Here is a 26,367-nt window from a genome sequence, read left to right as displayed (position 1 = left end):
TTTATTATTTGCATATAATGTATATAGTTATTGTACTTTTGTATATAGTTTTTGTTTTGTTAGTTATAACCTTTTTCTTTTTTTTCCTTTTTATTAAAATAGAAAAGGGGAAATGTGGTGGTATTTTACTTGTACTGAAATGTGATTTTAATTGTATGTTAATAAATAAAGTTGCCTGGGGGTCAGAGCTATTAGAGCCATAGCAAGTGCGTGGCAGTGGTGGCGCACGCCTTTAAGGACCTGGAGGGCGGTACACACAGGCAGTGACAAGGCAGTCACGTGTTTAGGTTTACAACCAATGAGAAGGCAGAACATCTAGACTATTTAAAGACATACACACAGGAAGTAGGCCCCTTTTTTCAGAGAGCTCTCTTGGCTGAAGCAGGATAGCTGAAGCAGGAAGGGTAAGGCTCTTAATTCTGACCTCTTAGCTTTCTTCTCTGAATTGGCTCTGTGTTTCTTATTTAATAAGACAGTTGGTTACATCTACATGAGGTCACTGTTACTAAAATGAATCCTGGTTGGGGTCAGAGATAGCTCAGTAGTTAAGACACTTGGAGCTCTTGCAGAGGAACTGTGTTCAGATATTATTATCCACATGGTGGCTCACAACTGTCCATAACCCCATTTCCAGGGTATCTGATACCCTCTTTTGACCTCCACAGACATCAGAAAGGTACATAATGCACATACATACATGCAGGCAAAAGAGTCATACACGTAAACTAAAATAAATAAATCTAAAAAATAAAAATAAATGGCAGCCTGGGAATGTGGGAATTCCAAGCTTCAAAGCAAGGGGTAAAGTAGTGGACAGAAACCTACTCACATAAATCCTTTGTAGGAAGGCGTAATTCTGGCTGAATAAAGATAATAAGACTTTGTGTAAGTCAGGCCAGGGTACCCAGACTTCTGTTGGGTGTGTGCAAGGATGAGGATGCAGAGCAGACATCAGGAGTGCTAGGCTATGCAGGACAGCTCAACTGACTGAGCAGGAGCTTTGCTAAACTCAGACCAGGCAGACACAAAGTCCTAAGTTCAGAGTCTGGGCTCAGAGCTCAGGAGAGACTGGATGGCAGACTCCACCCCTCCATGACCTCAGGGTAGATAGCAGGGGAACAAAAGCATACTACACGGTGAAAATAGAGGAAAATTCCATGAGTCTGAGGTACCAGCCCTGTCTACTTGAGACAGGAGATATATGGGAAAGCCGCAGGACCACGACCCTTTGTGAATGGAGAGGAGAAGCTGAGAATGTAAAGGAGTAGGTTGAAGAAAGTGCTGCACCCCGGAAGGTGTGAAGGAAGGCACGGAAAGGGGCACAAGGCAGGCAGGGAGGCAAATGACAAGACTCAGAAACATGGTTTCAGAAGCATGAAATGAGCCTAGGAGTGGGGAATGAGGCCTGAGCACAGCCCTTGCTCAGGCCATTGAGCATGGCGCTTAACCCACAATCACATAGGGACTAGGAACACTTAGGGAAATATTCTTTCAGCTCTGGAATCACAAGGTGAAAGCATGGAAATCCCAGGGCTTCTGGACTGACCTCAAGAATCAGAGATCCTTTGTCAACACACTCAGGAATCCCATAAACACTAAACTGAATTCAGAGGATTGGTGTAGACCCATGCAGGTCCTGTGCTTGTTGCTACAATCTCTGACAGTTCAGATGAGCTTTGCTCAGTTGATTTGGAGGGACTTGTTCTCCTGGTGTCCTCCATCCCCTCTGGTTCTTACACTCTTTCTGCCTCCTCTTCTTTGGGGGTCCCTGAGCCCTGAGGGGAGGGATTTGATGGAGACAACCTGTTTAGAGCTGAGTGTGAGATGCACTGGATTGTTATAGGCAGCTTGATTGGGTTATTTACAGTAAATCAAAAGTCAGAGGCTTCCATGCTGACAAAGGCTCTGGAAGTACTGTCCTATTGCTGAGATTATGCTTTTCAGGGGAAGTAAACTGTAGTTACTGGTACACTGGTTTTGTGAAGTTGAAGTAAAAGGATGTCAAACTGTGCAAGTAACTCAATGAACCCTGATGGTATCCCTGTCCTGTGCCAGTATTGTTATCCCCATTTCATGGTTAAGGAAGCTGTGAACAAGGCATTTCATTCAGAGTCCCAAGATATATGGAACTCAGGCTTCGGGATTTAGCTAAATAGAGCTGACACCGCCCATCCCATTTTCTTTTTTCTCAGCTGCTTCTTTCTTTGCCTTCTGCTCTCTTCCTCCTCTGAAGTTATGATGCAGAGGTCTCCTAGAAATTGTGTGGCAGTCAGTGAGAGGGAAAACTGTCCTCTGAGGCCCAAGTATAAATGTCAAGTGCCTTTCCATGGCTCCACATCACCATAAAGACCCCAGCTTCCTGCATTAGCATGCTGCAGACTTGGGGTCTCTGTCTCTTTATCTACACTGACAAACACATGGACAGCCAAGTAGTCAACTTTTAGAAACACACAAAATATACTGTAAGGTATATGGGAATCTGTCAGGAAGAGTGGTACTGACCCTTCCCCAGTTTCGACGGTGGTTAACTCAGGCACCTATCATTTTTTCTGAAAATGTGTCATATGCCTTATAATGTGTCTACACCCACACACATGTACAAATACAAACATGTGAACACACACATACACATAAAGAAAAGAAAAAATAAATCTAAAAAAAAAAACTGAACTGGAATTTTAATCCTGACACTCCCCAAACTTCCAAGAGCAGGGAAAACCCTAGGGTTGTGCTAAGTGTCTGGAGAGAAGAGCAGAAACAGACATTTAGGAAGACTTATGAAATTTTATATGTGATATACCAGTAGGCCAATTTACGCTTTTTCTTGAAACATTATTTTCTGGATGATTTGTCCCTTTTCTTCAGATGTCTTATTTGTCCAGTGTTCTTCAGATTCCAAAGCCTTCATTCTCCTGAAAGACAAAAACAAAAACTTTTCCCCAAGCCTAACTTTGGGGAGATTCCCTTTTGGCAAGTTACATCTGATTACATGAAAATCATTTGTTAGTGGTATAAGTTAATTTTGATTGGATGATTATGCTGGTCAATGAAATATCACCTCTTCTAATTAAGAGGTCTCTCTTTCTCAATTGAACCTTTATCAATTTTGATGGTATCTATAGCTTTTCTTCTCCTGTAGAAACAAAACAAAACCTTGTCCCCAATGTAACACATATCCTGGTTTCCATTCTGAGGTCAGCACATCCTTAAAGTATATAGGCTGATTTAATTCTGTAGTTTTTTCTATTATCCAATGTCTCTCTGCAGCTGTTGTTCCTTTCTCCTTAGTATTGAGAAAATTCAAAGTTAATAGAGCATTACGCAGTCTATTTCTAGTGGGTTTTGTTACTCCTTTCTGTTTATTTAGTATATCCTTTAGAGTTCAGTTTGAACTTTCTATGACTGCTTGGCCTGTAGGATTATGTGGTATACCTGTAAAATGCTTTATAATTGTAATAAGCAAAAAACTGTTTCATTTTACCAGAGGTACATGCTGGAGCACTGTCAGTTTTAATTTGTGCAGGTATACCCATGATGGCCATAAATTCTAACAAATTTGTGATTACTAAAGTAGCTTTTTCAGAACTCAGAGTACTTGTCCATTAAGATCCCAAATAAGTATCACTAGTGTGGTATACATATTTCAATTTAACAAATTCTGCAATGTGAACACATCCATCTGCCAGATTTCATTCCTCTCAGTACCCTTTGAGTTACATCCTGCTGGTAGCAGAGTCTGAGTGTAAAAAGAACAAGTAGGACATTTCCTTATAATTTCCTTGGCTTGTTGCCAGGTTATGGAAAAATCCTTTTTTAAACCTTTACTATTGACATGATTTTTTTTATGAAATTCTGAGGCCTTCAGCACATTTCCTATCAATAGTTTATCAATCTTGTCATTTCCTTGTGCTAGAGGGCCTGGTAGACCCATATGTGATCAGATGTGAGTTACAAATAAAGGATGCTTCCTATTCTTGACTACATCTTGTAACTGAATAAATAGTGAAGTTAATTCTGACGCATCAGGGATAAATTCTGCATTCTCAATATGTAATACTATTCTTTCAGCATACTGAGAGTCAGTTACTATGTTGAGAGGTTCTGAAAAATCCATTAATACCAACAGAATAGCATACAATTCCGGTTTTTGAACTGAATTATAAGGACTTTGAACCACTTAAATTTTCTGATTTGTAACCTGCCTTTCCTTGTTTGTTTGCATCTGTATAAAATGTACAGGCTCCAGGTATGGATATTTCCCTTACAATGTAAGGCAGAATCCAATCAGCTCTCTTCATAAATTTGATTTCTATCACTTTTTTGATATTTGCTGTTAGTATCGCCCCAAAAATTACTGCAAGCTCTTTGCCAAGATTCACTTTATGCCCATAATTTGTCAATGTCTTCCTTAGTTAAAGGTATGACAATTTCTGCTAGGTCTATTCCTGCTAATTGACGAAGCCTCAATTTTCCTTTTAAAATCAAGTCAGAGATCTTTTCCACATAAGTTTTTAATTTTTTACTCTGTTTATTTGATAGAAATATCCATTCCAATATAATATCTTCCCTCTACATTAAAATTCCTGTAGGAGAATTCTTAGAGAGAATAAAAAAAAAATTCAATCAAGCTTTGGATCCACACAATCCACATGTCCTTCCTGTACTTTCTTTTCCACCAAGGCCAATTCTCTCTCAGCCTGAGGTGATAATTCTCTTGGACTGTTTAAATCCTTGTAACCTTCTAAGGTTTTGAACAAATTACTCATTTCATCATGTTTTACCCCAGCAATAGTTCATAGATAGGAAATGTCTCCAAATAATCTTTGAAAGTCATTAAGAGTCCATAATCGATCTCTCCTAATTTGCACCTTTTGGGGTCTATTTTTTGTAGACCTATTTTATATCAAATAATTAATAGACCCTCCTCTTTGTATCTTTTCGGGAGCAATTTGTAATCCTGAACAAGGCAAAATTTTCATTACTTTTGGGAATCTGTCAGGAAGAGTGGTACTGACCCTCCCCACTTCTGACAGTGGCTAACTCAGGCACCTATTATTTTTCTGAAAAGCTGTCATATGCCATATGTCACATGTCAAATAATGTTTTAAACACTGCCTGAATATTTATGTATTTACCTTCCATGCAACAGAATAAGGGACTGCATCAACATCCTCAGTGATAAGAACTGAGGCAAATATTACATGTGGAATTTAACAGAGATTATAAATTTATTATAATCTGAGGTAATTATTTCTTAAGCAGATCATTTTTTCTTTTGAGGGGAGGGAGTGTCTTTTGTTTGGTTTTCGACAGTGCCATTAACTAGAATTATATTCAACCTCAGTCCCAAGATCTTGATGTTGAGCTTGAAGAAGAATGGATAGCTAGCATTCAATGTACTAACAGGCACTCTTGAACTATCAGCCACTAATCTGATCATGTCCACTTAGTTCTAAGCCCAATCTCTGAGCAGCAGTGGTAGGTGGAGGGTGAGGTTCACAGAAATTTTCTACACGTTCACTCAAGGGTCCTGTGGTCTGTGTGTGTTCCCACCTTTCTCTCATACTCTATTCCCGAATTATCTTACAATGCTACACAATTCACCCTTCAGTGTCATCTCTACAACCTAGGAGAAACAGGCAGCCTGCGCATGTGCACAGACACAAGCTAAAACTCATTCTTGCACGCATGCCCTAGAAGCAAGGTTTAACTTCCCAGGACCTTTCACAATGGCTCCCTCATTCCTCATCTTTTGGGCCACACCCACCATTTGTGCAACAAAGCAAATACCACCTACCTCAGCAAGAGATCAAAAAGCCCAAAGCAGTCAGTCAGTGAGGGCAAAGCCTATAGTGCTCATCTGGAGAGGAGTGTGTTGACGTCAACCGTGAGGAACTTGGAGAAGCGTGGAGCATGCGCAGAAGGACACGTTGACGTCACCCTTTCCTCAGGCCTTCTCTTGATGCCTCATTGGTAGTAGAGACTGACCAAACAATAGGCCTTGAGGGTGGTCATTCCTGGAGCCCCACTTCTCTCTGTGGCTTCGGCCCACTACTAGTCATGGCCCGCAAGGTCCAATGGCAATATATATACGTTGTGAGGAATGAGAATGGTGAGGAGATAGCTGAGGTCTCCACCTTAGAGGCTGCCTTGGCGATGGTGGGTGACAACCCTAGTGGAGGTGACGCGGGCTGCCTAATGGAACTAAATAACGGGGTCCGCCAGGTCCGTGAGAGCCAAAACGGCTCTGAGGAGAGCAGTAGGGACGTGAACTCCTCTTCCTCGGGGCCTCACCAGGAGGAGCCAAGACCCTCAGCTGAGCCTGTGATTAGGATTCCGAGGCGCCGTTCATTACGAAGGCGGCGGCGAACCACATTCCTGTTCACACTGGGGCAGGTCGAGGAAATGGAAAAATTGTTCAAAGAAACCCAGTACCCAGATACACTTGCCAGGTATGTGTCTTGCACCAGGAGCTATCCCCAACCTCCCTGTTGTCTCAGGTTGAGATGTCCTTTGGTTCATCCAGGCCCTGGTTTCCTGTCATCCCTCCCTAAGCCATTGCTGTCTTCTCCCTAGGTGGTGGGTACAGGAGGGTGCCTTGTGTAGGGATAAAAGTCAGTATTAGCGTGTAGTGTTGGCCCAAAACAAGTGTACATAGTCAACGCCATTCATTTCGAGTCATATTCTAATTACTGTAAAATATAGAAACATGAGTATAGTGTGGCAAAATACTCACTAGTGTAAAGTTCACCAGTGTTAAGGATTTACACTTTGTTGGGTAACCTCCTCACCAGTAGTCTCGTCATCTTTTCAGAGACTGTGTACCTATCCATCAACTCCTTTCGGTTTCCCTTTCCCTTCCACGGTGCTGTTTTTTAAATTAGTATAATTTGCTCAGCGTACACTTCGGCATTTATTTTTAATTTTTAATAATTAAAATTATTCATCTGTATTGTTTAAAAACTTTCGTAAGAGGCAAAACCATTTCAAAAGCAAGACTAGTTCTGAGAATGAAATTTAAATGGGGAGTGTGAGGGAGGATAGCAATATTTAAAAAGCGTAGAAATCATATATGACTTTGCATTTCATGTAAAACACTGCACGCTAAACTTTGTGGTTTTCTTTCCCCAGGAAAGAACTTGCAAAAGCTTTGAATGTGACTGAAGTCAAAGTGAAGGTCAGTAAATCCAAGCAAAGACATTGAACAGTCAATCTACAGCCTTCATCAGGTCTTGGGAAGCCTTGTCCTAGGCAATTTTTTTGTTTAAGATGTTTTTCATTTTACATACCAACCACTGTTTCCTCTCCCTCCCCATCTCCTGCTCTCACCCCTCATCTGCCCCCCTCCCACATCCACTCCTCATAGAGGGTAAGGCCTCCATTGTGAGTCAACAAAGCCTGGTACATTCAGTTGGGGCAGGACCAAGCCCCTCTCCCCCTGCATCAAGGCTGACCAAGGCATCCCACCATAGGGAATCGGCTCTAAAAAGCCAGTTCATGTACCCAGGATTGGTCCCACTGTCAGGGACCCCACAAACAGACCAAGCCACACAGCAGTCACCCACATTCAGAGGGCTTACTTAGTTTGGTCCCATGCAAGCTCCCCAGCTGTCAGTCCAGAGTCTGTGATCTCCCACTAACTTGGGTCAGCTCTCTCTGTGGTTTTTCCCATCATGGTCTTGATGCCCCTTGCTCATATAATCCCTCCTCCCTTTCTTCAACTGAACTCCAAAAGTTCGGCCAAGTGCTTGGCTGTGGATCTCTGCATCTGCTTCCATTAGTCACTGGATATAGGTTCTATGATGACAATTAAGGTAGTCACCCATCTGACTACAGGAGAAGGCCAATTAGGGCACCCTCTCCACCATTGCTAGGAGTCTTAGCTGGGGTCATCCTTGTGGGTTCTTGGAGATTTTCCTAGCACCAGGTTTCTCCCTAACCCTATAATGGCTCCCTCTGTCAAGATATCTCTTTCATTGCTGTCCCTTTTCATCCCTACTCCAGCTTGGCCCTCCAGATCTCTCATGTTTCCATCCCCCATCTCCTTCCTTCTACCCGCTTCCCAGTTTACCCAGGAGATCGTATCCATTTTCCCTTCCTGGGGTGATCCATGCATATCCGTCTTAGGGATCTCCTCTTTACCTAACTTCTCTTGGGTTGTGGGTTGTAGCCTGGTTATCCTTTGCTGAGAGGCTGATGCACTGTATCTCTAAAGAGGCTGATAAACTGCAGCTCTAGAGATTGATACACTGCAGCTGTAGAGATGCTGATACACTGCAGCTCTAGAGAGGCTGATGCACTGCAGCTCCAGAGAGGCTGATGCACTGCAGCTCTACAGAGACTAATGCACTGCAGCTCTAGAGAGGCTAATGCACTGCAGCTCCAGAGACTGATGCACTGCAGCTCTAGAGAGGCTTATGCACTGCAGTTCTAGAGGCTGATGCACTGCAGCTCTGAAGCTCTAGAAAAGCTGATGCACTGCAGCTCTAGAGAGGCTGATGCACTGTAGCTGTAGAGAGGCTAATGCACTGCAGCTCCAGAGACTGCTGCACTGTAGCTCTAGAGATGCTGATGCACTGCAGCTCTAGAGAGGCTGATGCACTGCAGCTCTAGAGAGGCTGGTGCACTGCAGCTCTAGAGAAGCTGATGCACTGCAGCTCTACAGGCTGATGCACTGAAGCTCTAGAGATGATGATGCACTATGCCTCTAGAAAGGATGATGCACTGCAGCTCTAGAGAGGCTAATGCACTGCAGCTCTAGAGAGGATGTTGCACTGCAGCTCTAGAGACGTTGATGCACTGCAGCTCTAGAGAGGCTGATGAACTGCAACTCTAGAGAGGCTGACACACAGCATCTCTGAAGCTCTAGAGAGGCTGATGCACTGCAGCTATAGAGAAGCTGATGCATTGCAGCTCTACAGGCTGACGCACTGCAGCTCTAGAGAGGCTGATGCACTGTAGCTATAGAGAGGCTGATGCATTGCAGCTCTACAGGCTGATGCACTGCAGCTCTAGAAAGGCTGATGCACTGCAGCTCTAGAGAGGATGTTGCACTGCAGCTCTAGAGACGTTGATGCACTGCAGCTCTAGAGAGGCTGATGCACTGCAACTACAGGGAGGCTGATGCACTGCATCTCTGAAGCTCCAGAGAGGCTGATGCACTGCAGCTCTAGAGAGGATGTTCCACTGCAGCTCTAGAGAGGCTGATGCACTGCAGCTCTAGAGAGGCTGATGTACTGCAGCTCTGAAGCTCTAAAGAGGCTGATGCACTGCAGCTGTAGAGAGCCTAATGCACTGCAGCTCACGAAAACACCCAACATCTCACAGGCAGATTCTCATTTGCTCTCGCCTCACTTTCCTTTTCTCATTTATCTATCCTCCTCTACCTCCACCTCCACCTCTATCTCTGTCTCCCTCAATCCCTCGCTCCTATGTACAGTCCCATCCCTGGTATCCAGGGTAGCTATGCTATGTTAAGTTGGGAAATGCTTTGCACTCCCCAACAGGAAGTCTTCCTTCCATGAGCACTGAAAGTCTCCAGAGGCGCTCCTCCACACTGCTGACATCTTCCATGATGGAGCCTAGAAGAAAATCACTCTCCCTTCAGCCTGGAGACAAGCCTGTCTATGCTCATCCAACTCGCCCTCCCTACAAAGCCTCCTGGAGACATTTGGTGAGGCTAAAAGGGGAGCTTCCTGGTGCTGGGCATGGGGGTGGAGGCCCTGACTTCCTAGACCTGCCTGGCAGGCCACTCAAAAGGACAGTACTGCCACCGTCCTGATGGTTCCTACACAATGTTCTCATCCACCATGCCAGGACAAGCCCCTGAGTCCCAAACCACACACAGGATGCACCACTGAAAACCTTGAGTTCACCAGAGGTGGAGCTGAAGGATGGAGCCTTAGAAGGCTCCACTACATGCCAATCTGTCCTTCCCTCAACCCTGGCCTGACCACCATAACTCTTACATACTGTGCCTCTCAGGCACTGCTTATGGACACTCACAGGATTAGGCCACAACAAAACCAGGAACATACAAACACCCAATACACACACACACACACACACACACACACACACACACACACACACAGAGCAGTTCTAAGTCTACAGATAGTGTCCTCTGTTAATATCAGAGCCTTCTTTAAGTGTTGCTTCTGCTGAGATGATGTCTGGACAGGGCAGTACAGGACAAGGGGAATTTTGACCTTTGACTCTGGGAGTTCTCCCTGGGTTTAAGGCAAAGTGAGCAGGGCAGGAGAACACAAGAAGGAGTATGCGGCCTGCATGTGTGTCCTGCATGACACAGAGGAGGCTTGTCAGGGGATTCAGGGACCTTGAATCCCGGCCACCATGGTACATAAGTCCTGCCTGGGCTCTTTATGAGCACACCTGTGTCGAAACCCTGCTCTGGATACTTCTACAGGGATTCACTTTGAGCCAACACACCGCCTTACTGGGTGCACACAACCAGCTTGCACAGGATGAGGATGGGGGGGCGGGGCGGGGGCGGGGCACACACACACCACATGTAGGGTTCTGGGGATGTGGCTCTGGAGCAGGAACCTTTTCTGACATGTCCCAGTTCCTGGATTCCACCTGTAGCACAGCTCAAAGGGAAACCATGTCAAAGGAACAAAAGGCAAGCCAGAGAGAAGGCCTGGCAGCCAGAAAGGAGAGGGGCTTTCAGGAGAAGTTAAATGGATGACAGACATTTGGCCACAGTGGCTAGCACCAGACCTGAGACCCTGAGCACCTCCCAGAGATGCTGGGCAGAGTTTGTGTGGTTTCTCAAAGTGAGTTGTGGATACTGCTAGGGAGGCTCAGAGAAAAGATGGGCGGTCCTGCATGGCCTGGTGCACCACGGTAAGGGCAGGGAGGCAGGCACACAGGATGTTTCCCCAAAACGACCATGATGCAGCCCAGGCTGCACAATCCCCTGTGGAGAGGTCCTCTGCTGCTGCCAGACATGACGGCCCCAGGACCTGGGAGGCTGTGCTCTTGCCACCGGCAAGCCAAGTCTCCTGGCCCCCGCCCGGAGCTGGTCACCTGGACCCTGCTTCCTCCTCCAGCTCTCCTGGGTCAAGGAGCAGGCAAGAGATCCTCTTTGGTGCTGGGAGACCCATGCGGGTGCCCTTCCCTAGCCAGCCCGCCCCCATTTCCAGGGAAGCACAGGGACTTGGTGGCGGAATTCGCAAACTGAATCCACGTGATGGCAGCAGTGCACCAAGAATGCCAAGGGTCAAGGACGACAGGTGTTCTCCCTCTGCCCTTCGCACAGCAAAAAAAAAAAAATTAAAAATTAAAAAAAGCCAGAGATCTCCTCCCAAGCTCCAAGATGGAGGCCAACCATGTAGGCCGGGACTGGACAGACATGAGGCTCTAGTGCTGCTGCTCGGGACCCCAGGTTGATCAGCAAGTGGGGGTGCGTGGGGCTGATTGCGGTTACAAACCTTAAGAGATTCCTCCATGCCCTGCACTGCCCTGAGACACTCGGCTTTGGGCGCTTACCAGCCCAGAAGGCCCCGCCTGAAAGTATCATGTGGTACCTGGAGAGGGGCCGGGTGATGGAGGTGTGATGGAGGGAGCCAAGTGGGGAGTGTGTGGATGTGGGCATAGAAGCTCTTGAGAGCCCGCACCAGACCCTAAGAAAATCCTCCACAAACCACATGCCAATCTGGACTATAGGGGAGGAGCCTCCGAGACATACTCATGGATTTGTGGACCAAAGGCTGAGCGTCGCCCCCTAGCTGCCAAACCAGGGTCTTCTCACAGCTGAATTTCTGCTCTTGCCTGCTCTCACCCCAAACACACACACACACACACACAAAGACACAGACACACACACAGACACAGACACACACACACACACACACACACACACACACACACGCAGAGTAGCTTTCAGAGATGCAGCCGCTGTCTACATGATTCCACCCACCAGGGTGACCAGTACAGCTGCCAGGATGGCCTTGGGTCTTCTGGCCCACCCTTCCAGGTCAAGCCGGCCACCCAAAAAGGGGCCTCCCAGGCTGACTCTGGTCCTGCTAGGGCAGTGCCTTGGTGGTGACCCAGAACCCTGAGCACACAGGAAGATTTCAAACCAAGTGAGACGACCACCCAACTCCATGAGACGCTAGGTCCAGCACGGAAGTCCCACCTGGCAAAAGGCTGCTCCAGGATGGACACAAGGCAAAAGGGCAGGCAGCTGTGTGCACTGGTCAAGACTCCAGGGTCGGGGGCCTGAGTCCCGTGTCCCATGCTCCGATGGTCTGATATTGAGATACGGGAGGAGAAGGGCTTCCTTCCAAAACATTGGCCTCCATGGTGAAGTGAATTCAGGTGGATGCTGCCCCATATCACCAGAAGCAGGGACTACTGGGGGCCGGGGACATGCACGACCTCGCCTAAACAGGCAGGCCAGCCAGGTACCTGAGGTGGAGACAAGGACACATCAAAAGAAGAAACATTGCACCCACCTGCCCTCTTGCCTACCAAACCCTGGGCTCAGGCCCCACCTTGACCGTCTCCTAGGCAGCACCAGGCAACCATTCTGACCTACCTCCAGCTCTGTCACAATCCCTCTCCCCTGCACAGTCCTCCACCTCCCACCCCTAACCTCCCACTTCCCGACCCTACCCTACACCAACTACCAGGCACCACTCAGGAAAATTCTCTTTCCGTTCTCTAACTTCCCCAAGACCCTGTCAGGCATGGAACTCTCTGTATCCTCTATGGACACCCACCTACCTGTGGCAGGGCCTAGGCACACACAGGACTCAGCTCTCTCAACAGATTCAAGTGGACCGAGGACAGGTAACATCAAAGCTGAGGGACAAGAAGCAATTCTCACTCTTAACTCCAGGATGCCTGCAGCACCCACCCACCCTGTCTGTCCTTATGGATGTCCCACAACATTCCAGGTGTCCTACACAAAATTCCCTCCAGGGGCACAGATCCATGGAACAGAAAAAAGTGTCCATAGACAGAGTGGGTCTGCCCACCAGCCTGCATGAAAAACAGCCACAAACTAGAGAACACCCAACACCCCACAAGCAGATTCTCATTTGCTCTCCCACACTTTCTCATCCTGTCCCTCCCCCCTCTCTCTCCCTGTCGCCACACCTCTCATTTATCTATCCTCCTCTACTTCCACCTCCACCTCTATCTCTGTCTCCCTCTGTCCCTGTCTCCCATGGACAGTCCCATCCCTGGTATCCAAGGTAGCTAGGCCATGTTCATCTGGGAAATGCTTTGTATTCCCCAACGGGAAGCCTTCCTTCCATGAGCACTGAAAGTCTCCAGAAGCCATCCTCCACACTGCTGACATCTTCTTGATGGAGCCTAGAAGGAAATCACTCTCCCTGCCACCTGGAGACAAGCTTGTCTATGGTCTTCCAACTCTCCATCTCTACAAAGCCTCCTGGAGACATTTGGTGAGGCTAAAAGGGGAGCTTCCTGGTGCAGGGGGTGAGGTTGGAGGCCCTGACTTCCTAGACCTGCCTGGTAGGCCACTCCAAAGGACAGTCCTGCCACCTACCCGATGGTTCTGACACAATGCTCTCAGCCACCATGCCCCGGCACACCCCTGAGCCCCAAACCACACACAGGGTGCACCACTGAAAACTTTGTGCTCACCAGAACTGGAGCTGAAGGATGGAGCCTTAGAAGGCTCCACTACATGCCAACCTGTCCTTCCCTCAACCCGGGCCTGACCACCAAAACTGTTACATACTGTGCCTCTCAGGCACTGCTTATGGATACTCACAGGATTAGGCCACAACAAAACCAGGAACACACAAACACCCAATACACACACACACACACACACACACACACACACACACAGAGCAGTTCTAGGTCTACAGATAGTGTCCTGTGTTAATATCAGAGCCTTCTTTAAGTGTTCCTCCTACTGAAATGATGTCTGGACAGGGCAGTGCAGGACAACGGGCTTTTTGAACTTGACCCTGGGAGTTCTCCCTGGGTTTAAGGCAAAGGGAGCTAGGCAGGAGAACACAAGAAGGAGTATGCGGCCTGCATGTACCCTGCATGACACAGAGGAGGCTTGTCAGGGGAGGCAGGGACCATGAAACCTGGCCACCATGGTACCTAAGTTCTTCCTGGCCTCTTTGTGAGCACCCTTGAGTCCAAACCCTGGTCTGGATGCTTCTACTGGGATTCCCTTGAGCCACCACACTGCCTTGAGCTCCTGGATCACTGGGTACACACAACCAGCTTGCATAGGATGATGATGGGGGGGGGAGGGACCTCGCAGATCACTTGTAGGATTCTGGGGTTTTGCTTTGGAGCAGGAACCTTTTCTGACAGGTTGCAGTCCCTGAATTCCACCTGTAGCACAGCTCAAGGGCAAACCATGTCAAAGGAAAAAAAGGCAATCCAGAGAGAAGGCCTGGCAGCCAGAAAGGAGAGGGGCTTTCAGGAGAAGTTAAATGGATGACAGACATTTGGCCACAGTGGCTAGCACCAGACCTGAGACCCTGAGCACCTCCCAGAGATGCTGGGCAGAGTTTGTGTGGTTTCTCAAAGTGAGCTGTGGATACTGCTAGGGAGGCTCAGAGAAAAGATGGGCGGTCCTCCGTGGCCTGGTACACCACGGTAAGGGAGGGCAGGCAGGCACACAGGATGTTTCCCCAAAACGACCATGATGCAGCCCAGGCTGCACAATCCCCTGTGGAGAGGTCCTCTGCTGCTGCCAGACATGGCGGCCCCAGGACCTGGGAGGCTGTGCTCTTGCCACCAGCAAGCCAAGTCTCGTGGCCCCCGCCCGGAGCTGGTCACCTGGACCCTGCTTCCTCCTCCAGCTCTCCTTGGTCAAGGAGCGGGCAAGAGATCCTCTTTGGTGCTGGGAGACCCATGCGGGAGCCCTTCCCTAGCCAGCCCACCCCCATTTCCAGGGAAGCACAGGGACTTGGTGGCGGAATTCGCAAACTCAATCCACGTGATGGCAGCAGTGCACCAAGAATGCCAAGGGTCAAGGACGACAGGTGTTCTCCCTCTGCCCTTCGCACAGCAAAAAAAAAAAAAAAAATTAAAAATTAAAAAAAGCCAGAGATCTCCTCCCAAGCTCCAAGATGGAGACCAACCATGTAGGCCGGGACTGGACAGACATGAGGCTCTAGTGCTGCTGCTCGGGACCCCAGGTTGATCAGCAAGTGGGGGTGCTTGGGGCAGATTGCAGTTACAAACCTTAACAGGTTCCTCCATGCCCTGCACTGCCCTGAGACACTCGGCTTTGGGCGCTTACCAGCCCAGAAGGCCCCACCTGAGAGTATCATGTGGTACCTGGAGAGGGCCCGGGTGATGGAGGGTGTGATGGAGGGAGCCAAGTGGGGAGTGTGTGGATGTGGGCATAGAAGCTCTTGAGAGCCCGCACCAGACCCTAAGAGAATCCTCCACAAACCACATGCCAATCTGGACTATAGGGGAGGAGCCTCAGAAACATACTCATGGATTTGAGGACCAAGGGCTGAGCGTCGCCCCCTACCTGCCAAACCAGGGTATTCTCACAGCTGCATCCCTGCCCTTGCCCCGCTAGAACTCCAAACACACACATACACAAACACACACACACACACACACACACACACACACACACACACACACTCACACAGAGTAGCTTTCAGAGATCCAGCCGCTGTCTACATGATTCCACCCACCAGGGTGACCAGTACAGCTGCCAGGATGGCCTTGAGTCTGCTGACCCAAGCTTCCAGGTCAAGGCTCCAGCCAAGAGGGGCCTCCCAGGCTGACCCTGTTCCTTCTGGGGGCAGTGGGGTGGTGATGTCCCAGAACCCAGAGCACAGGAGAAGGTGTCACACCAAGGGAGAAGTCCAACCAACTGAATGGGGCCCTAGGCCCACCCCCGGGCTTCCCACCTGGCAAAAGGCTGCTCCCTGATGGACACAGGGCAAAAGACATGCAACTGTGGGCACTAGTCGGGGCTCCAGGAGAGGGGTACTGAGTCCCGTATCGTCTCATATCCCATGGTCCCATTGACTAATATATAATGGGAGAGGAAAAGGGCTTACTTCCAAAACCTTGGTCTTGGAAGTGATGTGCGTTCAGATGGATGTGCCCCACACCATCCAAAGCAGGGACCACAAGGGGCCAGGGACATGCACGACCTCGCCTAAACAGGCAGGCCGTCCAGGTACCTGAGGTGGAGACAAGGACACATCAAAAGAAGAAACATTGCACCCACCTGCCCTCTTGCCTACCAAACCCTGGGCTCAGGCCCCCACCTTAAACGTCTCATAGGCAGCACCAGGCAACCATTCTGACCTACCTCCAGCTCTGTCACAATCCCTCTCCCCTGCACAGTCCTCCACCTCCCACCCCTAACCTCCCACCTCCGACCCTACCCTACCCTACACTAACTACCAGGCACCACTCAGGAAACTTCTCTTTCCGTTCTCTAACTTCCCCAAGACCCTGTCAGGCATGGAACTCTCTGTATCCTCTATGGACACCCACCTACCTGTGGCAGGGCCTAGGCACACACAGGACTCAGCTCTCTCAACAGATTCAAGTGGACCGAGGACAGGTAACATCAAAGCTGAGGGACAAGAAGCAATTCTCACTCTTAACTCCAGGATGCCTGCAGCACCCACCCACCCTGTCTGTTTTTATGGATGTCCCACAACATTCCAGGTGTCCTACACAAAATTCCCTCCAGGGGCACAGATCCATGGAACAGAAAAAATTGTCCATAGACAGAGTGGGTCTGCCCACCAGCCTGCATGAAAAACAGCCACAAACTAGAGAACACCCAACACCCCACAAGCAGATTCTCATTTGCTCTCCACACTTTCTCATCCTGTCCCTCCCCCCTCTCTCTCCCTGTGCCCCCCCTCATTTATCTATCCTCCTCTACCTCCACCTCTATCTCTGTCTCCCTCTGTCCCTGTCTCCCATGGACAGTCCCATCCCTGGTATCCAAGGTAGCTAGGCCATGTTCATCGGGGAAATGCTTTGTATTCCCCAACGGGAAGCCTTCCTTCCATGAGCACTGAAAGTCTCCAGAAGCCATCCTCCACACTGCTGACATCTTCTTGATGGAGCCTAGAAGGAAATCACTCTCCCTGCCACCTGGAGACAAGCTTGTCTATGGTCTTCCAACTCTCCATCTCTACAAAGCCTCCTGGAGACATTTGGTGAGGCTAAAAGGGGAGCTTCCTGGTGCAGGGGGTGAGGTTGGAGGCCCTGACTTCCTAGACCTGCCTGGTAGGCCACTCCAAAGGACAGTCCTGCCACCTACCCGATGGTTCTGACACAATGCTCTCAGCCACCATGCCCCGGCACACCCCTGAGCCCCAAACCACACACAGGATGCACCACTGAAAACTTTGTGCTCACCAGAACTGGAGCTGAAGGATGGAGCCTTAGAAGGCTCCACTACATGCCAACCTGTCCTTCCCTCAACCCGGGCCTGACCACCAAAACTGTTACATACTGTGCCTCTCAGGCACTGCTTATGGATACTCACAGGATTAGGCCACAACAAAACCAGGAACACACAAACACCCAATACACACACACACACACACACACACACACACACACACACACACACAGAGCAGTTCTAGGTCTACAGATAGTGTCCTGTGTTAATATCAGAGCCTTCTTTAAGTGTTCCTCCTACTGAAATGATGTCTGGACAGGGCAGTGCAGGACAACGGGCTTTTTGAACTTGACCCTGGGAGTTCTCCCTGGGTTTAAGGCAAAGGGAGCTAGGCAGGAGAACACAAGAAGGAGTATGCGGCCTGCATGTATCCTGCATGACACAGAGGAGGCTTGTCAGGGGAGGCAGGGACCATGAAACCTGGCCACCATGGTACCTAAGTTCTTCCTGGCCTCTTTGTGAGCACCCTTGAGTCCAAACCCTGGTCTGGATGCTTCTACTGGGATTCCCTTGAGCCACCACACTGCCTTGAGCTCCTGGATCACTGGGTACACACAACCAGCTTGCATAGGATGATGATGGGGGGGGGAGGGACCTCGCAGATCACTTGTAGGATTCTGGGGTTTTGCTTTGGAGCAGGAACCTTTTCTGACAGGTTGCAGTCCCTGAATTCCACCTGTAGCACAGCTCAAGGGCAAACCATGTCAAAGGAAAAAAAGGCAATCCAGAGAGAAGGCCTGGCAGCCAGAAAGGAGAGGGGCTTTCAGGAGAAGTTAAATGGATGACAGACATTTGGCCACAGTGGCTAGCACCAGACCTGAGACCCTGAGCACCTCCCAGAGATGCTGGGCAGAGTTTGTGTGGTTTCTCAAAGTGAGCTGTGGATACTGCTAGGGAGGCTCAGAGAAAAGATGGGCGGTCCTCCGTGGCCTGGTACACCACGGTAAGGGAGGGCAGGCAGGCACACAGGATGTTTCCCCAAAACGACCATGATGCAGCCCAGGCTGCACAATCCCCTGCGGAGAGGTCCTCTGCTGCTGCCAGACATGGCGGCCCCAGGACCTGGGAGGCTGTGCTCTTGCCACCAGCAAGCCAAGTCTCGTGGCCCCCGCCCGGAGCTGGTCACCTGGACCCTGCTTCCTCCTCCAGCTCTCCTTGGTCAAGGAGCGGGCAAGAGATCCTCTTTGGTGCTGGGAGACCCATGCGGGAGCCCTTCCCTAGCCAGCCCACCCCCATTTCCAGGGAAGCACAGGGACTTGGTGGCAGAATTCGCAAACTCAATCCACGTGATGGCAGCAGTGCACCAAGAATGCCAAGGGTCAAGGACGACAGGTGTTCTCCCTCTGCCCTTCGCACAGCAAAAAAAAAAAAAAAAATTAAAAATTAAAAAAAGCCAGAGATCTCCTCCCAAGCTCCAAGATGGAGACCAACCATGTAGGCCGGGACTGGACAGACATGAGGCTCTAGTGCTGCTGCTCGGGACCCCAGGTTGATCAGCAAGTGGGGGTGCTTGGGGCAGATTGCAGTTACAAACCTTAACAGGTTCCTCCATGCCCTGCACTGCCCTGAGACACTCGGCTTTGGGCGCTTACCAGCCCAGAAGGCCCCACCTGAGAGTATCATGTGGTACCTGGAGAGGGCCCGGGTGATGGAGGGTGTGATGGAGGGAGCCAAGTGGGGAGTGTGTGGATGTGGGCATAGAAGCTCTTGAGAGCCCGCACCAGACCCTAAGAGAATCCTCCACAAACCACATGCCAATCTGGACCATAGGGGAGGAGCCTCAGAAACATACTCATGGATTTGAGGACCAAGGGCTGAGCGTCGCCCCCTACCTGCCAAACCAGGGTATTCTCACAGCTGCATCCCTGCCCTTGCCCCGCTAGAACTCCAAACACACACATACACAAACACACACACACACACACACACACACACACACACACACACACACTCACACAGAGTAGCTTTCAGAGATCCAGCCGCTGTCTACATGATTCCACCCACCAGGGTGACCAGTACAGCTGCCAGGATGGCCTTGAGTCTGCTGACCCAAGCTTCCAGGTCAAGGCTCCAGCCAAGAGGGGCCTCCCAGGCTGACCCTGTTCCTTCTGGGGGCAGTGGGGTGGTGATGTCCCAGAACCCAGAGCACAGGAGAAGGTGTCACACCAAGGGAGAAGTCCAACCAACTGAATGGGGCCCTAGGCCCACCCCCGGGCTTCCCACCTGGCAAAAGGCTGCTCCCTGATGGACACAGGGCAAAAGACATGCAACTGTGGGCACTAGTCGGGGCTCCAGGAGAGGGGTACTGAGTCCCGTATCGTCTCATATCCCATGGTCCCATTGACTAATATATAATGGGAGAGGAAAAGGGCTTACTTCCAAAACCTTGGTCTTGGAAGTGATGTGCGTTCAGATGGATGTGCCCCACACCATCCAAAGCAGGGACCACAAGGGGCCAGGGACATGCACGACCTCGCCTAAACAGGCAGGCCGTCCAGGTACCTGAGGTGGAGACAAGGACACATCAAAAGAAGAAACATTGCACCCACCTGCCCTCTTGCCTACCAAACCCTGGGCTCAGGCCCCCACCTTAAACGTCTCATAGGCAGCACCAGGCAACCATTCTGACCTACCTCCAGCTCTGTCACAATCCCTCTCCCCTGCACAGTCCTCCACCTCCCACCCCTAACCTCCCACCTCCGACCCTACCCTACCCTACACTAACTACCAGGCACCACTCAGGAAACTTCTCTTTCCGTTCTCTAACTTCCCCAAGACCCTGTCAGGCATGGAACTCTCTGTATCCTCTATGGACACCCACCTACCTGTGGCAGGGCCTAGGCACACACAGGACTCAGCTCTCTCAACAGATTCAAGTGGACCGAGGACAGGTAACATCAAAGCTGAGGGACAAGAAGCAATTCTCACTCTTAACTCCAGGATGCCTGCAGCACCCACCCACCCTGTCTGTTTTTATGGATGTCCCACAACATTCCAGGTGTCCTACACAAAATTCCCTCCAGGGGCACAGATCCATGGAACAGAAAAAATTGTCCATAGACAGAGTGGGTCTGCCCACCAGCCTGCATGAAAAACAGCCACAAACTAGAGAACACCCAACACCCCACAAGCAGATTCTCATTTGCTCTCCCACACTTTCTCATCCTGTCCCTCCCCCCTCTCTCTCCCTGTGCCCCCCCTCATTTATCTATCCTCCTCTACCTCCACCTCTATCTCTGTCTCCCTCTGTCCCTGTCTCCCATGGACAGTCCCATCCCTGGTATCCAAGGTAGCTAGGCCATGTTCATCTGGGAAATGCTTTGTATTCCCCAACGGGAAGCCTTCCTTCCATGAGCACTGAAAGTCTCCAGAAGCCATCCTCCACACTGCTGACATCTTCTTGATGGAGCCTAGAAGGAAATCACTCTCCCTGCCACCTGGAGACAAGCTTGTCTATGGTCTTCCAACTCTCCATCTCTACAAAGCCTCCTGGAGACATTTGGTGAGGCTAAAAGGGGAGCTTCCTGGTGCAGGGGGTGAGGTTGGAGGCCCTGACTTCCTAGACCTGCCTGGTAGGCCACTCCAAAGGACAGTCCTGCCACCTACCCGATGGTTCTGACACAATGCTCTCAGCCACCATGCCCCGGCACACCCCTGAGCCCCAAACCACACACAGGATGCACCACTGAAAACTTTGTGCTCACCAGAACTGGAGCTGAAGGATGGAGCCTTAGAAGGCTCCACTACATGCCAACCTGTCCTTCCCTCAACCCGGGCCTGACCACCAAAACTGTTACATACTGTGCCTCTCAGGCACTGCTTATGGATACTCACAGGATTAGGCCACAACAAAACCAGGAACACACAAACACCCAATACACACACACACACACACACACACACACACACACACACAGAGCAGTTCTAGGTCTACAGATAGTGTCCTGTGTTAATATCAGAGCCTTCTTTAAGTGTTCCTCCTACTGAAATGATGTCTGGACAGGGCAGTGCAGGACAACGGGCTTTTTGAACTTGACCCTGGGAGTTCTCCCTGGGTTTAAGGCAAAGGGAGCTAGGCAGGAGAACACAAGAAGGAGTATGCGGCCTGCATGTATCCTGCATGACACAGAGGAGGCTTGTCAGGGGAGGCAGGGACCATGAAACCTGGCCACCATGGTACCTAAGTTCTGCCTGGCCTCTTTGTGAGCACCCCTGAGTCCAAACCCTGGTCTGGATGCTTCTACTGGGATTCCCTTGAGCCACCACACTGCCTTGAGCTCCTGGATCACTGTGTACACACAACCAGCTTGCATAGAATGATGATGGGGGGGGGAGGGACCTCGCAGACCACTTGTAGGATTCTGGGGTTTTGCTTTGGAGCAGGAACCTTTTCTGAGTGGTTGCAGTCCCTGAATTCCACCTGTAGCACAGCTCAAGGGCAAACCCTGTCAAAGGAACAAAAGGCAATCCAGAGAGAAGGCCTGGCAGCCAGAAAGGAGAGGGGCTTTCAGGAGAAGTTAAATGGATGACAGACATATGGCCACAGTGGCTAGCACCAGACCTGAGACCCTGAGCACCTCCCAGAGATGCTGGGCAGAGTTTGTGTGGTTTCTCAAAGTGAGCTGTGGATACTGCTAGGGAGGCTCAGACAAAAGATGGGCGGTCCTGCGTGGCCTGGTGCACCATGGTAAGGGCGGGCAGGCAGGCACACAGGATGTTTCCCCAAAATGACCATGATGCAGCCCAGGCTGCACTATCCCCAGTGGAGAGGTCCTCTGCTGCTGCCAGACATGGCGGCCCCAGGACCTGGGAGGCTGTGCTCTTGCCACCGGCAAGCCAAGTCTCGTGGCCCCCGCCTGGAGCTGGTTACCTGGACCCTGCTTCCTCCTCCAGCTCTCCTGGGTCAAGGAGCAGGCAAGAGAACCGCTTTGGTGCTGGGAGACCCAGGTGGGAGCCCTTCCCTAGCCAGCCCGCCTCCATTTCCAGGGAAGCACAGGGACTTGGTGGCAGAATCGGCAAACTGAATCCACGTGATGGCAGCAGTGCACCAAGAATGCCAACCGCCAAGGGGAACGATGCTTCTCCCTAGGCCCTTCGCAAAGCAAAAAAGAAAAAAAAAAAAAAAAGAAAAGAAAAAAAGAAAAAAAACCAAAATTTAAAACAAAAAAAAGCCAGAGTTCTGCCAAGTTTCAAGATGGAGGCCAACCATGTAGGCAGGGACTTGACAGACATGAGACTCTAGGGCTGCTGCTAGGGATCCCAGGGTGTTCAGTGTGTGGGGATGTGGTGGGCAGATGGAGGTTACCGCCCTTAACGGGTTCCTCCGCTTCCCTGAGACCCTGGGCTTTGGGCACATGGCAGCCCATGAAGGCCCCGCCTGAGGGTATCATATGGTACCTGGAGAGGGGGCGGGTGGTAGAGGGTGTGATGGAGGGGGCCAAGTGGGGAGTGTGTGGATGTGGGTTCAGAGGCACTTGAGAGCCTGCGCCAGACCCTAAGGGAATCCTCCACAAACCACATCTGGATTCTAGGGGAAGGAGCCTCAGAAACATACTCATGGATTTGGGGACCGGGGCTGAGCGTTGCCCCCTAGCTGCCAAAGCAGGGTATTCTCACAGCTGCATCCCTGCCCTTGTGGGCCCTCACCCCTAACACACACACACACACACACACACACACACAGACGGACGGACGCACCCACACACACACACACACACACACACACACAGTAGCTTTCAGAGATCCAGCTGCTGTCTACATGATTCCACCCACCAGGGTGACCAGTACAGCTGCCAGGATGGCCTTGGGTATGCTGACCCAAGCTTTCAAGTCAAGATGCCAGCCAAGAGGGGCCTCCCAGGCTGACGCCAGTCCTGCTAGGGCAGTGGGCTTTTGGTGTCCCAGAACCCAGAGCACAGGGGAAGGTGTGACCACAAGGGAGACGACCACCCACCTCAATAGGACCCTAGGCCCAGCATGGGCTTCCCTCCTGGCAGAAGTACAGGCAGCTGTGGGAACTGGTCAGGACTTCAGGATCGTGGCCTGAGACCAATGTCCCATGGTTCCATGGTCTAATATTGAGATGGGAGAAGAGAAGGGCTTCCTTCCAAAACCTTGGCGTCCGTGGTGAAGTGCATTCAGGGGGATGCTGCCTCACATCATCCGAAGCAGGGACCACTAGGGGCCGGGGACATCCACAACCTCAACTCAACAGGCAGGCCGTCCAGGTCGCTGAGGTGGAGACAAGGACACATCAAAAGAAGAAACATTGCACTCACCTGCCCTCTTGCCTACCAAACCCTGGGCCCAGGCCCCCACCTTAACCGTCTCCTAGGCAGCACCAGGCAACCATTGTGACCTACTTCCACCTCTGTCACAATCCCTCTCCTCTGCACAGCCCTCCACCTCCCACCCCTAACCTCCCACCTCCCGTCCCTACCCTACACCAACTACCAGGCACCACTCAGGAAATTTCTCTTTCCATTCTCTAACTTCCCCAAGACCCTGTCAGGCATGGAACTCTCTGTATCCTCTGTGGACACCCACCTACCTGTGGCAGGGCCTAGGCACACACAGGACTCAGCTCTCTCAACAGATTCAAGAGGACCGAGGACAGGTAACATAAAAGCTGAGGGACAAGAAGCAATTCTCACTCTTAACACCAGGATGCCTGCAGCACACACCCACCCTGTCTGTCCTTATGGATTTCCCCAACATTCCAGGTGTCCTACACAAAATTCCCTCCAGGGGCACAGATTCATGGAACAGAAAAATTGTCCACAGAAAGTGGGTCTGCCCACCAGCCTGCATGAAAAAAAAAAAAAAACCACCAACAAACTAGAGAACACCCAACACCCCACATGCAGATTCTCATTGGCTCTCCTACCCTCTCTCCCTTTTGCCCCCCCCCTGCTTCTCATTTATCTATCCTCCTTTACCTCCACCTCCACCTCTATCTCTGTCTTTCCCTATCCTTTGCTCCTATGTACAGTCCCATCCCTGGTGTCCACGGAAGATAAGCCATGTTCAGTTTGGAAATGGTTTGCACACCTCAACAGGAAGCCTTCCTTCCATGAGCACTGAAAGACTCCAGAGGCCCTCCTCCACAATGCTGACATCTTCCATGATGGAGCCTAGAAGAAAATCACTCTCCCTGCCACCTGGAGACAAGCCTGTCTATGCTCTTCTAAATCTCCGTCTCTATAAAGCATCCTGGAGACATTTGCTTAGGCTAAAAAGGGAGCTTCCTTGTGCCTGGGTGAGGGTGGAGGTCCTGACTTCCTAGACCTGCCTGGCAGGCCACTCCAAAGGAGGGTCTCACCACCTTTCCAATGGTTCCTACACAATGCTCTCATCCATCATGCTCCGGCAAGCCCTGACCCCAAACCACACACATGAGGCACCAAACCTTGTGCTCATCTGAACTGGTGCTGAAGGATGGAGCCCTAAAAGGCTTCTCTGCATGCCAACCTGTCCTTCCCTTACATCCCAGAGCTGACCACCATGACTGTTACATACTGTGCTTCTCCGCCACTGCTTATGGCTTCTCACAGTACTAGGCCACAAAAATCCCAGGTATACACAAACACCCAACACACACACACACACACACACACACACACACACACACACACACACACACAGACAAACACACAAGCACTCCTCCATGCTTAGCAGTTCTAGGACTCTAGATAGAGCTTTCTGTTAATTTCAGAGCCTTCTAGAAGTATTCTTCCATCTGAGATGATGCTTGGACAGGGGAGTGCAAGACAAGGGGCTTTTGGATCTTTGACCCTGGGTGTTCTTCCTGGGTTTAATGCAAAGGGAGCTAGGCAGATGAACACAGAAAGGAGTATGCAGCCTGCATGTGTATCCTGCATGACACAGAGGAGGCTTGTCAGGGGAGGCAGGGGCTGTGAAACCTGTCCACCATGGTACCTAAGTCCTGCCTGGCCACATTGTGAGCACCCTTGAGTTCAAACCCTGCTCTGGATGCTTCTACTGGGTTTCACTTAGAGCCTCTACACTGTCTTATTGGGTACCCAGAACCAGCTTGCATAGGATGATGATGGGGGGGGGAGGTTCAGACTTTTTTTAGTGTTGTGGGGATGTGGCTGTGGAGCAGGAAATTTTTCGGACAGCTCCGAATTCCTGAATTCCTCTTGTAGCACAGTTCAAGGGGAAAGCCTTGTAAAAGAAACAAAAGGCAAACCAGAGAGAAGGCCTGGCAGACAGAGATTACAGAGGATGGCAGGGAGTGAGTCAAATGGATGGCAGACGTTTGGCCACACTGACCATATGTCCCTGAGCTTTTGTGAACCACTCTAGATACCTGGTAGTATGTGTGTGGTTTCCAGAAGTGAAGTCTGGGTGCTGTTGGGAAGGCTCCACCATATTTAGTGGGTCATTATGTGGCCTTTTGCATCTTGTGAAGTACGGCATGAGAAATTCCCCACATCAACCCAGATGCAGCCTAGAATGGCATGATTCTCCATGGGACAGTGATAGCAATTCTTCTGAGAGAATATTTAATTTAAATACATGTGATCTTATACAGCATTCATACATATTATATATTTTTTATTTTTAATGTGTATACAATATATATATATATATGATTATGTTAATTATTCCATCCTGACCCCTGTAGTTTCAAATGACATTTAAACCCCACTCTGTATCTTTCCTATAAGGATATAAACAAGGAGTAATTTCCTTGACATAATAATGTACTTAAAATTGATGTCGACATATAAAAAGGTGTAACAGTCATAAAAGAAGAATTGTAAGATCACAGAGGTGTTTCAGGTAAAAGCATTTCCTTGTGTGTGTGTCTGAAAACCTGTGTCTAGATCCTCTGTCAACCATAGCGCCCCTGTTGTTCTACCTTTGTTTAGGTAGACAGAAATTAAAGAAGCAAGGAGAATTAAGCCAAAAATTTT

General features: G+C 50.0%; 1 protein-coding gene across 1 annotated transcript in view; it reads right to left on the bottom strand.

The window, feature by feature from the left end:
* The window catches only part of LOC131898937 (uncharacterized), a 139,259-nt gene extending 118,933 nt beyond the window's left edge, over nucleotides 1-20,326 (bottom strand). The window contains exons 1-4 of the mRNA XM_059250238.1: nucleotides 20,251-20,326; nucleotides 19,802-19,927; nucleotides 16,502-16,579; nucleotides 16,053-16,178 (exon numbers count right to left, since the gene is read on the bottom strand). Coding sequence (XP_059106221.1) covers nucleotides 16,053-16,178; nucleotides 16,502-16,579; nucleotides 19,802-19,927; nucleotides 20,251-20,323 — 403 coding nt within the window. The 5' untranslated portion in view covers nucleotides 20,324-20,326. The remainder of the gene's footprint in view (nucleotides 1-16,052; nucleotides 16,179-16,501; nucleotides 16,580-19,801; nucleotides 19,928-20,250) is intronic.
* Between the last annotated feature and the right edge of the window lie 6,041 nt (nucleotides 20,327-26,367).

This window comes from Peromyscus eremicus, chromosome X (assembly GCF_949786415.1).
Source record: "Peromyscus eremicus chromosome X, PerEre_H2_v1, whole genome shotgun sequence".
Taxonomy (NCBI): Eukaryota; Metazoa; Chordata; class Mammalia; order Rodentia; family Cricetidae; genus Peromyscus; species Peromyscus eremicus.
The sequence above is the reverse complement of the archived record's forward strand: the minus strand, read 5'-3'. Positions and strand labels throughout refer to the sequence as shown.